The sequence below is a fragment of the Ipomoea triloba genome, chromosome 13, assembly GCF_003576645.1.
Source record: "Ipomoea triloba cultivar NCNSP0323 chromosome 13, ASM357664v1".
NCBI lineage: Eukaryota > Viridiplantae > Streptophyta > Magnoliopsida > Solanales > Convolvulaceae > Ipomoea > Ipomoea triloba.
The window spans coordinates 4317772-4332039 of record NC_044928.1 but is presented as its reverse complement, the minus strand read 5'-3'; the positions used below and the strand labels follow the sequence as shown (position 1 = coordinate 4332039).

General features: G+C 36.7%; 1 protein-coding gene across 1 annotated transcript in view; it reads left to right on the top strand.

Moving 5' to 3' along the window:
• LOC116001070 overlaps nt 1-4391 on the top strand; it is an 8300-nt gene extending 3909 nt beyond the window's left edge. The window contains exon 2 of the mRNA XM_031240970.1: nt 4384-4391. Within this exon, the coding sequence (XP_031096830.1) occupies nt 4384-4391 (8 nt within the window). The remainder of the gene's footprint in view (nt 1-4383) is intronic.
• The last annotated feature ends 9877 nt before the right edge of the window (nt 4392-14268 follow it).

Genomic DNA, 14268 nt, shown 5'->3' with positions numbered 1-14268 from the left:
ACGAACCGTAAAATTTTTGGAAGCTTGTGTTCGGACCCGTTTGTCCTAGGAAATGAATTATTAGACACCATACTATTATTCTTGAATTTCCTATTTAGTTAAATCAGCTCATAGTAGCGAAAATTTATTTTGATCGTACATCGCTAAATTTCGCGGTGTACCGAACTTAGCCCAATTTTGAGGTTTAGTTTGAGATAAAATTTTTGGTTTCAAAATTTTTGGATTTAGATTATTTTCTACTGAGAATTCATCTGTTTCAATCCCGGTCAGTATAAGCTAAGATATTTATTCTACTTACCACTAGAAAGTGACACATGTCACTAATTTTCACCATGTATTATTATTATATTATTTTAGAGTTGATATAACTAGCTTAAGTCTTCAATTTTATCCATTTTCCCCTCAAAAATTCGAAATTTCCAAGAGGAAAACAAGAGAGAATATTTCATCTTCATTCTTGAGTTCAAGCTTCAACAACTAGGGTTTTTCATATCAAGATCATCTTTGTTCGGTAAATTTCTATTTTAATCNGAGAGAATATTTCATCTTCATTCTTGAGTTCAAGCTTCAACAACTAGGGTTTTCCATATCAAGATCATCTTTGTTCGGTAAATTTCTATTTTAATCGGTTCAAAAGTTTTGTCCTCCGTCCTAGATCTTGAATCCAAGTATAGTTTTCTTAAAATATGTGGTTATGATGTTATATACTTCCTAGGATTTGTAGGAAAATTTTGAGGTAAGAAAATCCTATTTTACTGATTATTTTAGTATAGTTAGTGTTCTCAAGGATCTAATATTATGTATGTTGTGGATAATTTATGGATTGTGTAGAAGAACCAAAGGAAGTGGAAGAGTGAGCATCTAGAGGAAGTTAGTAACATTTTCAAGAAGATAAGGTAATCTTTATGTCTACCAAAACCTTTTTCCACCATGATATTCATGAATTTCTTGATAAAGTATGGATATAAAGATTTTAGTAGATGAAATTTGGTGTGATTGTGGTATAGCAAGAGTATATGTGTAGATATGGGTATGATATGTTGTGGTGAATATATGAAGAAGACTTGTATAAATATGTAGAATCTTATATATATACATATATACGTGTAATATTATTATTACACTTGTGAAAATATTGACAAGAAACTAAGACAGATTTCTGGCTGTAACTTCCGAGAATTTCTGGGAAAAATCGGTAAAGTATTTTGATCAAATATTTTTTTATACATGTAGGTTTATAAGTGTAGAACCTACATATAAAATTTCATAATTTTTGGAGTAGTATAAGTATGGTTTCCGAATTATTTTCCAAAACTGGTCCAGAGAGAAGAAAATTCCGGACAGCACACTGCCAAGGGTAAAAATGGAATTTTCTGTGTTAATTCGTGAACCAAAATGACCAAAACTTTTTATGGACATCAAGTACTATGAGTTAGGGTTCTACCATAAAAATTTCAAGTGAAAAAGAGTTCGGGAACTATCTTTACCGGCTCAATCTTTCAGACTGCGCCATGCTGAAATTTTCTTATAAGGAGGTGGTATTATGTATATGAAACCTATGTATATACGTGTAGTATATATTTATGTGTGTAGTATATATATATATATATACACGTGTGATGTGTGTGTGTTTAAACTATATATATATATGTACATATATGAGTATATATGTATAATTAAATAAAGGTTGTATCTCTGTATATATGTGCGGTATGTGTACTTTATGTGAGTATGCATAAATGTGGAAAATGTTATGTTAAATGCATATATACATATGTGTAGTGTGATGATGGGAAATGTGTTGAGCAAAATGTTTTGAGAGACAACACCATACACGAAGGTAGGTTTATACTATTTAAAGTGTGTTATGTGAGAAAGTAAAGAATGAGATAAAATGAAATTATGGTGTGAGGTTGGAGACTATTCCTTTTAACATTCACAATGGAGTCACAAACATTGGGCCCTGAAGTGATTGGTGTTAACCACGTTGAGTAACCTTGTAGAAACAGATCCAGGGTTACTAGAGCTAGTGACTAACCTGCGGGCTTGGAATCCCGACAAGGGGTGTGCACACTAAAGGTCCTAGATCTGCTTCCCCTAGTTGGAATAACTAGGTTGTAGTGAGGTGGTGGAAACGAGAAGGAAATTGTGGTGTTAATCGGAATATCTTTAACGTTATTATGGTAAAAGCTGGTTATTTCTATTTAAATGTTTATATGATTATGAGTACGAGTATGAGTATGGGTAGGATTATGAGTATGATATTGTGTATACAGGTGGAAATTGTGATTATTGGCACATATTTTCTTTGAAACAATAATGAGGAAATGAATATCTCTTATATGAGAAATCTTGTTGAAAATGGGTTATCATGTGAAATGAACTGTTTTTCGAAAACAAAGAATAAAACTATTTTCCAAAACCATGATTTTACACGGTGGAGTAGGGATTACTTAGCACTATGTGCTAATTCTGTTTTCCAAATGAATTTCAGGTATGGAATAGATCTTGATATCCGAGAGCGATAGAAGAGAAAATGGATCTACTCTTGATGATAGAGATCACTATGGTTTTTGAGTTGTATATTACTGGGATGTAAGGCAGTAATAGTATGTATTAATAAGGATAGTAGATGTAAAGACTACCTTAGCATCTAAGTTGTAATAAACTTAGGTGTGGAGTAGCACCTCTGGATTTTATGCGCTTCCGTTTTGGGAAATTAGTAATTATGATTAATTATGCCTTTTAGTATGATGGAAAATCTGGGGGTGTTACACTATCATCCTCAAACTCAAGTGGCAAGGTCCGATACCACTCATCCTCCTGCTCTTCTTGTGTATAGAAGCCCAATAGGCGGCCCAAAGTATTCACCAATATATGGTGAGTAGTGTTGAAAACTCGGAACTGGATAGTAGGACTTGTGAGGTCCTTAGGCCGTCCCGAAATCTTCAAACTAGCTACAAATTCATGTACTACTGGCCCTAAGGTATGGTCTCTCCATGAGAATAAATGGTTCCAATACGGTTGGCTCATGAGCCTTTCTACACCCTCTCGGCACCCAAACGAATCCATGAGAGGAAGATCGATGTAGCTCCATCGGCCTATCGGTTTGATCCTACAATGATTCAATTTGGCTAAGGTGTCCGAGCTCAAGTCTAGTCTTCGGGCCCCCGCTTGAATGCCCACTAACTCTTCTTGTGGCCCAGGGGCTTCAACTCCAACCCCCTGAGCTTGTGTACTTGATTCCCCGGTTTCTCTTCTTCTCTTTGAAGCATTGGACCTTGAGTTCCTCATTTTCCTACACAACAAAAATTTTGCAACATAACACAACAACTCACATGTATGGGTCCACAAAGATTAGTCCAAGAAAATCAAGTATTTGCATTTCATTATTTTCCACAAGAACAAAAAATTATCATTGAAAGCAAGAGGCATCAAGCAACAAGTATTCAACAAGAGGAATTATGTAACAACACTATCTCATACTTTTTTTCAAGTTCAACAAAATGTACTTTTAGCAAGCATGCAATATATTTCAAGTAGCCAATCTTCACAACATTCCTCATTTTTTTTTCAAATTCAATTTCAAGAATGTTCAACAATTTTCAAAATCAATTTTTTTTTCTACAAGGCCATGGCTAAAATCAACAATTCAAGGATAACATTTAAGCATTAGCAACATTTGAGCAAAGAACATATCAAATTAAGGCACAAAGTTCATACATTTCTCATTGAAGCATTTTTACAAACACCTAGTGTGCATACTAGAACATGAAGATTCTCAACAAAAATAGACAATGCAATTCAATTTCTAGGCACTAACATCATCGACAAGCATGTATATAATGATTTCCAACATCAATTTTAGCATAATATATCAAAAATTCGTAGCCTTAAAGATTGGGCAAAAATCCCCAAATTGAAAAGAAAATGGAATTTCATACCTTGAATTGATGTTTGGAATGGATACAAGTATGTATCTTGAAGATGTATTGGTGTATTTGTTGTGTACGGGCGTACCTTGGGTCGTTCACTACCTTAGATTGAAGTTGGGAGAGGTTTGGGAGAAAAAGAAGTGAGTTTGGAGTATGTTTTGGCCGAAATAGCAGTGCTGTTCGCGTTTTAATCCTGGGCGCTGTACGCGGGTGCGTACGGTCGTACGCTACCTCGTACGCCTTCTAGTTCACGCGTGATGAATTCTGAACACGCGTGTTTTATTTCCAGTGAGCTCCCACGAGCCACACCACGCATCCTGGCTCAAATCGCGCATGGTCTGAGTCACGTACGAGCTTGCGTACGGGCGTACACAGTCTCGTACGCGGTCCAGATTCCAAACTTCTCTCTTTTTTCTTTTGAAATTTCACTCCCGTTTGAAATTTGAAGCTCCTTAGTGACTTTCCCTGCAATGTTAGCTCAAAAACAATACCAAAAATAGCAAAACAAAAATCAACGCGAAAATAAAAATAAAAGAAAGTAGCAATATTCACACGATAGGCTTGGGGTGCCTCCCAAGAGCGTCACATTTAACGTCCTTGACTAGACTTAAAAAAAGAAAACTATCCCACAAAGCATATCGAGATTGGGACCTCACCATGTGTCCCATCCACTTTTGAGTTGAGATATGCCCAAAGGTGTCGGGCACCCTCGAACTCGAGCACAATCATTCTAGAGATTAACCCAAGAACGACCTTAGAGATTGTGCTCAATCTCTCAAAAAGATTTTGCAATTCATAACTCATTTTTTTCTCACCTTCCCCCTCAAAAATTATATACTTCAAAGCACTTAGTTGCGTGAACACTTCCTCAATCCCTTCTTTCTTTTCAACCAATTCCCCCTCAAAATTGTTGTCAAAAGTGACAACTTCACTAAACCTTATGGCACCCTCAACACTACCACTCACCGTTTTAGAATTCATAGACTCACTATCACAATTATCAATATAATCATCCCCCAAAGAACTAAGACAATTATCATCACAAGAATCACAAGCAATTTCATCACAAGATTGAGCACAAGTATTGTCAAGACTAGAGTTAAGAGTTTTACCACTTGGCTCTTCATCTTCCCATACTATTTCAATTTCCTCATCACTTTCATCTTCACATTCTAACCCATTTTCATTCTCCAATAGATGGATTGGGATCTCTTCAAGCACCGGGGTCTCGTCTAGCATGGGATTATCTTTGGCCCTTGATATTTCCGGGAGTGTTTCACCACTCTCCAGGGTACTAGCATGGGCCTTCTCTTGGATTCCTCTTGAGAATTCTTCTACCATGAATGTCAATTGTTCTTCCATTTTCTTCTATGTTTGCAATGTATCTTCTCGGAGGGCAATAAGATCTTCTTCAATGTCCTTCATGACTTCGACTTTGAGGTTAGCCATGTCCTCCTTGTCATCATTTACAAGCTCTTGCAACTTCATTTGTAGGCATTCAATGTCATTATGATAGTGTGGCGGGGGATTGTCATAGTATGGATCCTCAAAGTATGAATGATTATATGGTTCATTTGGGTATGGTGGGGGTTCATTTGTGTATTGAGCATCATGAAAATCATAGGAATATGTGGCATATGCTCTTTTGAATTGGTATGGTGGAGGTGGGTACTCATACGGTGATGGATAGTTATCCATGTAAGGAGTGGAGCATGAGTATTAGTACTGATTATGGTATGGTGGTGGAGATGGATAGATAGGTGGATAAGAAGGATAATCATGTGTAAAAGAAGGGTAATAGGGGTGATGTTCACATGCTTGAGGTGGAAGATGTGACCAAAACTCTCTTCTATGGGGTGGATACCCATAAGGAGGTTCACTTTCATACAAAGGTGAGCTTCTTCGGTACATTTGTCAACAATTTCCTGCACAAAGCATCACCAAACAAAAGGTCTTTGCAACTAAAGGTAGTTGCAAGTGAGCCAAAAGATATACAAGCACAAGTATGCCCACTTCAAGTTCATCAAGTAACCAAAATCAAAGAGAAAACAAAGAAAAGTAAAAGCAATTCAAGAACTCTTAGAAATTAAATTCCTAAATGTCAAAAACACACAACTGAAATACCGTTTGGCATCCCCGGCAACGGCGCCATTTTGAAGTGTGTAGTTTTAGTGGTGGTGAAATGATGGAATACGGAGGGTAAAACGGAGAAAAAGTTCCCCGAGTGTCGGCCTCAAGGATAGCAAATTGGAACCGAGTCAAGAGCTTGGCATTCAAGGGAGTTGGTCACTAAGAGTTGCAAGAATCCACTATGGGTCATCTTGATAATAAGTTGGGGGTTCTAAGAACAAGATTTAAACTAAACAATTCAAAAGGGAAAGAAGGGGGTGCGTGCCACAGCTAAACAAATCGATTGATTATCCAATGGGGATTTGAAAATGAGTTTCGAGATTGAATTAGGGAGTCACGGTATTTATACCGAGTGGCGTCACACTCAGACTCTCAATCCTCATTCGGTTGAGGCATTTTATCAAACACATTGCCTACCACTCCTCCCGGACCTTGTCCTTTCGGACTAAGGGCAGGGATGTAGATGAGTTGGACTCGTGAGTGGCCACTATCGCGCACACACTCACTTTCACCTAGTTCACTCACTATTCCGGCCGAAATAGGAGCAAAGCAAGAAGAACATCACCCACACAAGTCTACAATCTTACTCCACAATCTTCATAATCATAAGGCAAAATTCAAGCATCAATCAAATGTCTAACATGGGCACACACACCCCTACACTATTCTACTCAAGCATTATGAAAAACAAAGATCAAAAATCAAGAATAAACAATAACAATAGATTAAAGAAAGATCAAAGATAGAAATAGGGATTACCTAATTAAAACCAATGTAGAATGCTTGAATAGAATCTTGATGGAATGTAAACCTAAAAACTAAGCTATGGAAATGGAAAATCTAACCTACTCCTACACTACTGGAATTGGAAAATCTGATCTAAACCTAGCTAATTGCTTAAAATTTCCGCAAAGGCCTCTTTATATAGGCTGATTCTGGGTCGCGTACGAGGGTGTGTACGACTGTACGTGACCTCGTACGCGATGGTCTTCTGGTCAAAGTTCCTTCTTCATGCTTCATTTGCTAGTCAAGTCCTTATATTTGACCATTATACCCCTGGAACCTGAAAAATCATCTAAACATACCAAAATAGATCATTGCAATAAAGTTACACATTAAAGCATGAAAATGATATAAATAATTCACAAAAGAGTGCCAAATGCAACAAAAATAACCAAACTTAGACCCTTAATTCTAGCTATATTTTGTGCTTATCACCCAGCTACGCTTAGTCTTCCCGAGTGTCCTACACAAATTTGCACTCCTCCGAGTATGTCGCACAATGCTATACTCCCGAGTTTCTCTCCTGAGCGTCTCGCTCCCAGTTACGCTCCCGAGCGTCTCGCACAAAGCCACGCTCCTTCCGAGTGCCTCGCACTCAACTCGGATTTCACAAGCCGCACCTGCTACGTTCCTTTTCTTCTACTCACAGTAGATATGGTTTTACAAAGAAATATTTTTCTTCTTCTCTCTCATACTTGAATTTTTCTAATCAGCTCAATGCGTGCACTCTTCAATTTTTCTTCTCTCTTTTTCGAAATAATAACTCACTTTTAGCACTTACTCAATTTTTCTTCTTTCAAATGATATCTCAGATACGTAAGCAGATGAGTGATTAAGAGAGGTGAGAGAGGTGTTTGTCTTCAAGTCTTGCATGGGTATTTATAGCTTGAAGAAGCTATCTACCCATTGTAGATATTCAAATCTTGATCGTCCATTTCGAATCTTGAAATAATTTGCCAACTTGTTCTGAAGCTCTCCATGACCTTTATCAGATAAATTTGAAATTTGGTCTATGTCAATACTCCTTTTGTAAGAAGCCCATTCGTCCAATTGCACTCTCAGATCTTGAATTGAATTTCCTTATCAAGATGGCCTCCAATTTTGACTTTTCAAGTGTGAACACTTGACTTTGCAAATTCTTCTTCTGAATTGTCAAGTTGATCTCTCCAAAATAATTTCCTCCGGTGACTCTTGCTTGAGCATAAATTATATCAGATTAATTCGAATTTTGCCTCCAAAAATTAATTTTGGATTTTCGAATTATTATCCCAAAATTAAAATTTATTTTGGCTCCAACTTCATTCCAAAAATTTAATTTTGGATAGAATTTTTGTTACCAAAAATTAAATTTTCACTTAAGAATTTTATCTCCAGGATTTGGATTTTTCAATTGCATTTTTGCTAATTTTGCTTTGGATTGGTTAATATTCTTCTAAAATCTTCTCAGAATGGTTAAATAAATTCGAACAAGCTTTACGCCTTCCCTTATTGAGTCATCCTGGGTTTTGAACCAGAGACCTTTGGCTTATATTGTACACTCCTTGTCCATACTTCCATTTCATCTTTTGATGAATTTCATAACATATAATTAATAAATAACAATATGCTGATTAAGTCTAATTCTCCTCAAATTCGTTTGACTTTGACTTAGACTTGGACCTTTGGAGATTGTACACTAGGCTCAAAAATAAAATAAGGGGACTAATAAAAATTACAGTTTGTATCATCAAAACTATTACATTTTATTCCTAACACTCTCCTCGTCATGTGGCACTATTGGCGTCTCAATGCTCCCGGTTACCCTGGGTTAGTGTCTCTAGTTCTGTGGTGCCTCCTGCTGCTATCCCTACTGCTGCTATGCCTCCTTCTGTTATTGCAGGTGGTTCTCTTAGTCCAGGGGGTGTGGTTCAGTCCTCTTTTCCATCACATGTGGCTCCACCTGCTGTGTAACACCCCCAGATTTTCCATCATACAAAAAGGCATAATTAATCATAATTACTAATTTCCCAAAACGGAAGCGCATAAAATCCAGAAGTGCTACTCCACACCTAAGTTTGTTACAACTTAGATGCTAAGGTAGTCTTTACATCTACTATCCTTATTAATACATACTATTACTGCCTTACATCCCAGTAATATACAACTCAAAAACCATAGTGATTTCTATCATCAAGAGTAGATCCATTTTCTCTTCTATCGCTCTCGGATATCAAGATCTATTCCATACCTGAAATTCATTTGGAAAACAGAATTAGCACATAGTGCTAAGTAATCCCTACTCCACCGTGTAAAATCATGGTTTTGGAAAATAGTTTTATTCTTTGTTTTCGAAAAACAGTTCATTTCACATGATAACACATTTTCAACAAGATTTCTCATATAAGAGATATTCATTTCCTCATTATTGTGCCAATAATCATAATTTCCACCTGTATACACAATATCATACTTATAATCATACCCATACTCACACTCGTACTCATAATCATATAAACATTTAAATAGAAAATAACCAGCTTTTACCATAATAACGTTAAAGATATTCCGATTAACACCACAATTTCCTTCTCGTTTCCACCACCTCACCACAACCTAGTTATTCCAACTAGGGGAAGCAGATCTAGGACCTTTAGTGTGCACACCCCTTGTCGGGATTCCAAGCCCGCAGGTTAGTCACTAGCTCTAGTAACCCTGGATCTGTTTCTACAAGGTTACTCAACGTGGTTAACACCAATCACTTCAGGGCCCAATGTTTGTGAATCCATTGTGAATGTTAAAAGGAATAGTCTCCAACCTCACACCATAATTTCATTTTATCTCATTCTTTACTTTCTCACATAACACACTTTAAATAGTATAAACCTACATTCGTATATATATATATATACCTTCATATATCCATACACATATAGGGTCATACCTATTTATACATATATAGTATTTTCACATATCCCTAACACACATATAGTACCAAATATGCATATATATAGATATATACACGATACTTATACTCATATATATACGATTTAAATATATGATTCATATACGGTAAATATTTGTATAGCTATATACTAGTATTTATATACAGTCATAGTATATAATATATATATATATATATATATATATATATATATATACGGTATTATGTATGTATATATAAATAATAATAATAATAATAATAATAATAATAATAATAATAATAATAAATAATAATAACAATAAAATTACACGTATATATGTATATATATAAGATTGTACATATATATACAAGTCTTCTTCATATATTCACCACAACATAATCATACCCATATCTACACATATACTCATGCTATACCACAATCACACCAAATTTCATCTACTAAAATCTTTATATCCATACTTTATCAAGAATTTCATGAATATCAAGGTGGAAAAAGGTTTTGGTGGACATAAAGATTACCTTTTCTTCTTGAACTCACACTAATTTCCTTTGGATGTTCACTCTTCCACTTCCTTTGATTCTTCTACACAATCCATAAATTATCCACAACATACATAATATTAGATCCTTGAGAACACTAACTATACTAGAATAAATAGCAAAAATAGGATTTCCTACCTAAAATTTTCCTAAAAATTCTAGGAAGTGTATAACATCATAACTCCATATTTAAGAAAACTATTCTTGGATTCATGATCTATGAAGGAAAACAAAGCTTTTGAACCGATTAAAATTGAAATTTACCGAATAGTTGGAGACTTGAGTAGGAATTTTTGGATATGGAAGCTTGAAACTTGATGAAGATGATAAAGGTGATCACACACTCTCTCTCTCTCTTGTATTTTCGAAAATGAGGAAGGAAAAGGGAAAAAATGGCTTTTATAATTTGATCACACTTTGACTAGTCTCACCTTGTGTGATAAGGTTGAAAGAAAATAATAAAATAATGAAATATCTTCCAACTTATCAGTTGAGGTCCAAACAGATAAAGTTTCGGTGGAAAATAATTCAAATAGAATAATTTTGAAACCAAAAATTTATTCCAGACTAAAACTCAAAATTGGGCTAGGTTCAGTACACCGCGAAATTCTGCGATGCTACGATCACAAAAAAAAAAATTTCACTATTACGGCTAAATTTTCGGGGTATTACACTCTACCCCCCTTAAAAAGAGTTTCGCCCTCGAAACTAAGGTTATCATTATTTCGGAAACAAAAGTTTAGCTGGCAAGGAAAGGGGTTGAATTTGATAAAAGGAAAGAGGGATGATGACTATTTCCCAAATACTAAACTCCCCGTTCTAATAACGAGCACACCTAGGTTGTATTTTACCTTGCTCAAATAAAGTTGGATATCGTCTTCTCATTTCTTCTTCCAACTCCCATGTGGCTTCTTCCACCAAATGGTTTGACCATAACACGTTTACCATCTTTATGGATTTTCTGCGGGTATCTCGGGTCTTAGTATCCAAGATTTTTACCGGTTTCTCTTCATATGATAAGTTCGCATCCAAAGTCACAACCTATAAGAATTATAATATACTCATTATAACATAACTTTGACAACCCTTATAGTCTAATCCAAAGATCTTATTTACCTCAGGTTGAAGTACATGCGATGCATCATGTACGTACTTCCTTAATTGAGACACATGAAATACGTTATGAACTCGATCTAGCACAGCAGGTAGCGCCAATCGGTAAGCTAATTTCCCAATTCTTTCAAGGACTTCATACGGTCCAATATATCTCGGACTCAACTTTCCTTTCTTCCCGAATCTCATTATTCCTTTTGTAGGAGATATTTTCAGCAATACCTTATCACCTTCTTGAAATTCAACCGATTGCCTTCTTAAATCAGCATAAGACTTTTGTCGGTCCTGTGCAGCTTTCATCCTTTCTTGGATCAACTTGACCTTTTCTGTCATATCTTGAAGATATTCAGGTCCTAGAGTCACAGGATTAACCAGATCTTCCCAACATAGAGGGCTTCTACACTTCTGTCCATATAAAGCTTCATACGGTGACATTTGGATACTTGCATGATAACTATTATTGTAAGAAAACTCAATTAGATCCAAATGTTCATCCCATGATCCTTGAAAATCCAATGCACAAGCCCTTAACATATCTTCCAGAGTTTGTATAGTCCTCTCTGTTTGCCCATCAGTCATAGGATGAAAAGCAGTACTAAGTTTCAACGTTGTACCCATCGCTGCTTGTAAAGCTTGCCAGAATTGAGATAGGAATCGGGAATCTCTGTCAGAAACTATATCCTTAGGTACTCCATGGTACTTAACAACTTGGTTTACATAAGCTTTTGCCAATTGAGTCATGGTCCAAGTGTCTTTCATGGCTATAAACCTTGCTGTTTTGGTAAGCCTGTCTACTACTACCCATATTTTATCTTTCCCTGACCTTGTCAAGGGTAATCCCCCCACGAAGTCCATAGAAATAGAATCCCATTTGCCACCGGGAATCTCCAATGGTTGCACCAATCCCTTAGGTTTACATCTTTCAGCTTTGACCTTTTGGCAGTTTAAACATTTACTCACGAATTCTGCGACTTCCTTCTTCATGTTAGGCCACCAAAAATGTTTCTTGATATCTTTATACAACTTGACTCCCCCAGGATGTACTGAATAAGAGGTATTGTGTCCTTCTTCTAAAATTTGCTGCTTGATCTCTGTACATGCCTTTGGAATACACCATCGACCATTATAGCGCAGGCTTCCGTCATTGTATAGTACAAATGGTCCTTTCTTTCCATCAACCAATTCAGTCTTTACTTTGTTCAACTCTTGATCCTTAAGTTGTTCTTTCTTTATTTCTTCAAACATGTTGGGAATAATTCTCATGTGGTATAACTCAATTTCAGCTTTGGTCCCACCTTGCTCTCTTACCTCCAAATTTAGTCTTTGAAATTCCTTGCATAAGTCATCTGGTAGTACCCAAATAGTATTAAGAGTATGACTCGTCTTCCTACTCAAAGCATCTGCTACTACATTTGCCTTTCCTTCATGATACTGGATTACCAAGTCATAGTCCTTAATGAATTCCAACCACCTCCTCTGCCTCATGTTTAATTCTTTTTGAGTAAAGATATACTTTAAGCTCTTATGGTCCGTGAAGATCTTACACTGCACTCCATAAAGATAATGCCTCCAAATCTTTAAAGCAAACACAACTGCCGCTAATTCCAAGTCATGGGTGGGATAATTCACCTCATGTTTCTTTAGTTGTCTTGATGCGTATGCCACCACTCTCCCATTTTGCATCAGTACACACCCAAGACCTTTCTTTGATGATCACTATATATTTCAAATCCCTCAGTTCCTGATGGTAGAATCAATACAGGAGCAGTGGTTAACTTTTCCTTTAACTCCTGGAAAGCTTTCTCACAACTTTCTTCCCAACGGAATACAATAGTCTTCCTCATGAGATTTGTGATAGGTTGGGCTATTCGAGAAAAATTTGGCACAAACCTTCGATAATACCCTGCTAATCCCAGAAAACTTCGGACCTCAGTAACTGTCGTAGGAGTAGGCCAATTCATCACAGCTTGAATTTTGGCTGGATCCACCGAGATTCCTTCCTTAGTCACGATATGGCCTAGAAATGCCACACTATCCTTCCAAAAATCACACTTAGACAACTTGGCATATAATTGATTTTCCCTTAGTGTTTGCAACACGATCCGAAGATGATCCTCATGTTCTTTCGGATTCCGGGAGTAGACTAAAATGTCATCGATGAATACAATGACAAACTCATCCAAGTAAGGTCTAAACACCCTATTCATGAGATCCATGAATACTGCTGGTGCGTTTGTTAACCCAAACGGCATCACCGTAAATTCATAGTGGCCGTACCTTGTCCGAAAGGCTGTCTTAGATATATTTTTCTCAGCCACTCTCACTTGATGATATCCCGACCTCAAATCTATCTTTGAGAAAGTACCAGCCTCCTTTAATTGATCGAACAGATCATCAATCCGAGGGAGTGGGTACTTATTCTTGACAGTCACCCGGTTCAACTCACGGTAGTCAATGCAGAGTCGCAACCCCCCGTCCTACTTTTTCACGAACAATACTGGAGCTCCCCATGGCGATACACTCGGACGAATGTATCCCTTATCTAACAAGTCTTGAAGCTGCTCCTTCAATTCTTGTAATTCTATTGGGGCCATTCGGTATGGGGTCTTTGAAATAGGAGTAGTGCCCGGCACTAGATCAATGGTGAACTCTACTTCCCGTTGTGGAGGGAAGCCTGGAATCTCTTCGAGGAATATGTCAGGAAACTCCCTTACGACAGGGATTTGCTCAATTCCCTTCTTATCCACATTCAAATCTTCCACCATGCATAAGAATACTTCACACCTTTTTTCCACATACTTTCTCATCTTGGCCAAAGATACCAATCTCACCTCGGGCCGACTTGCA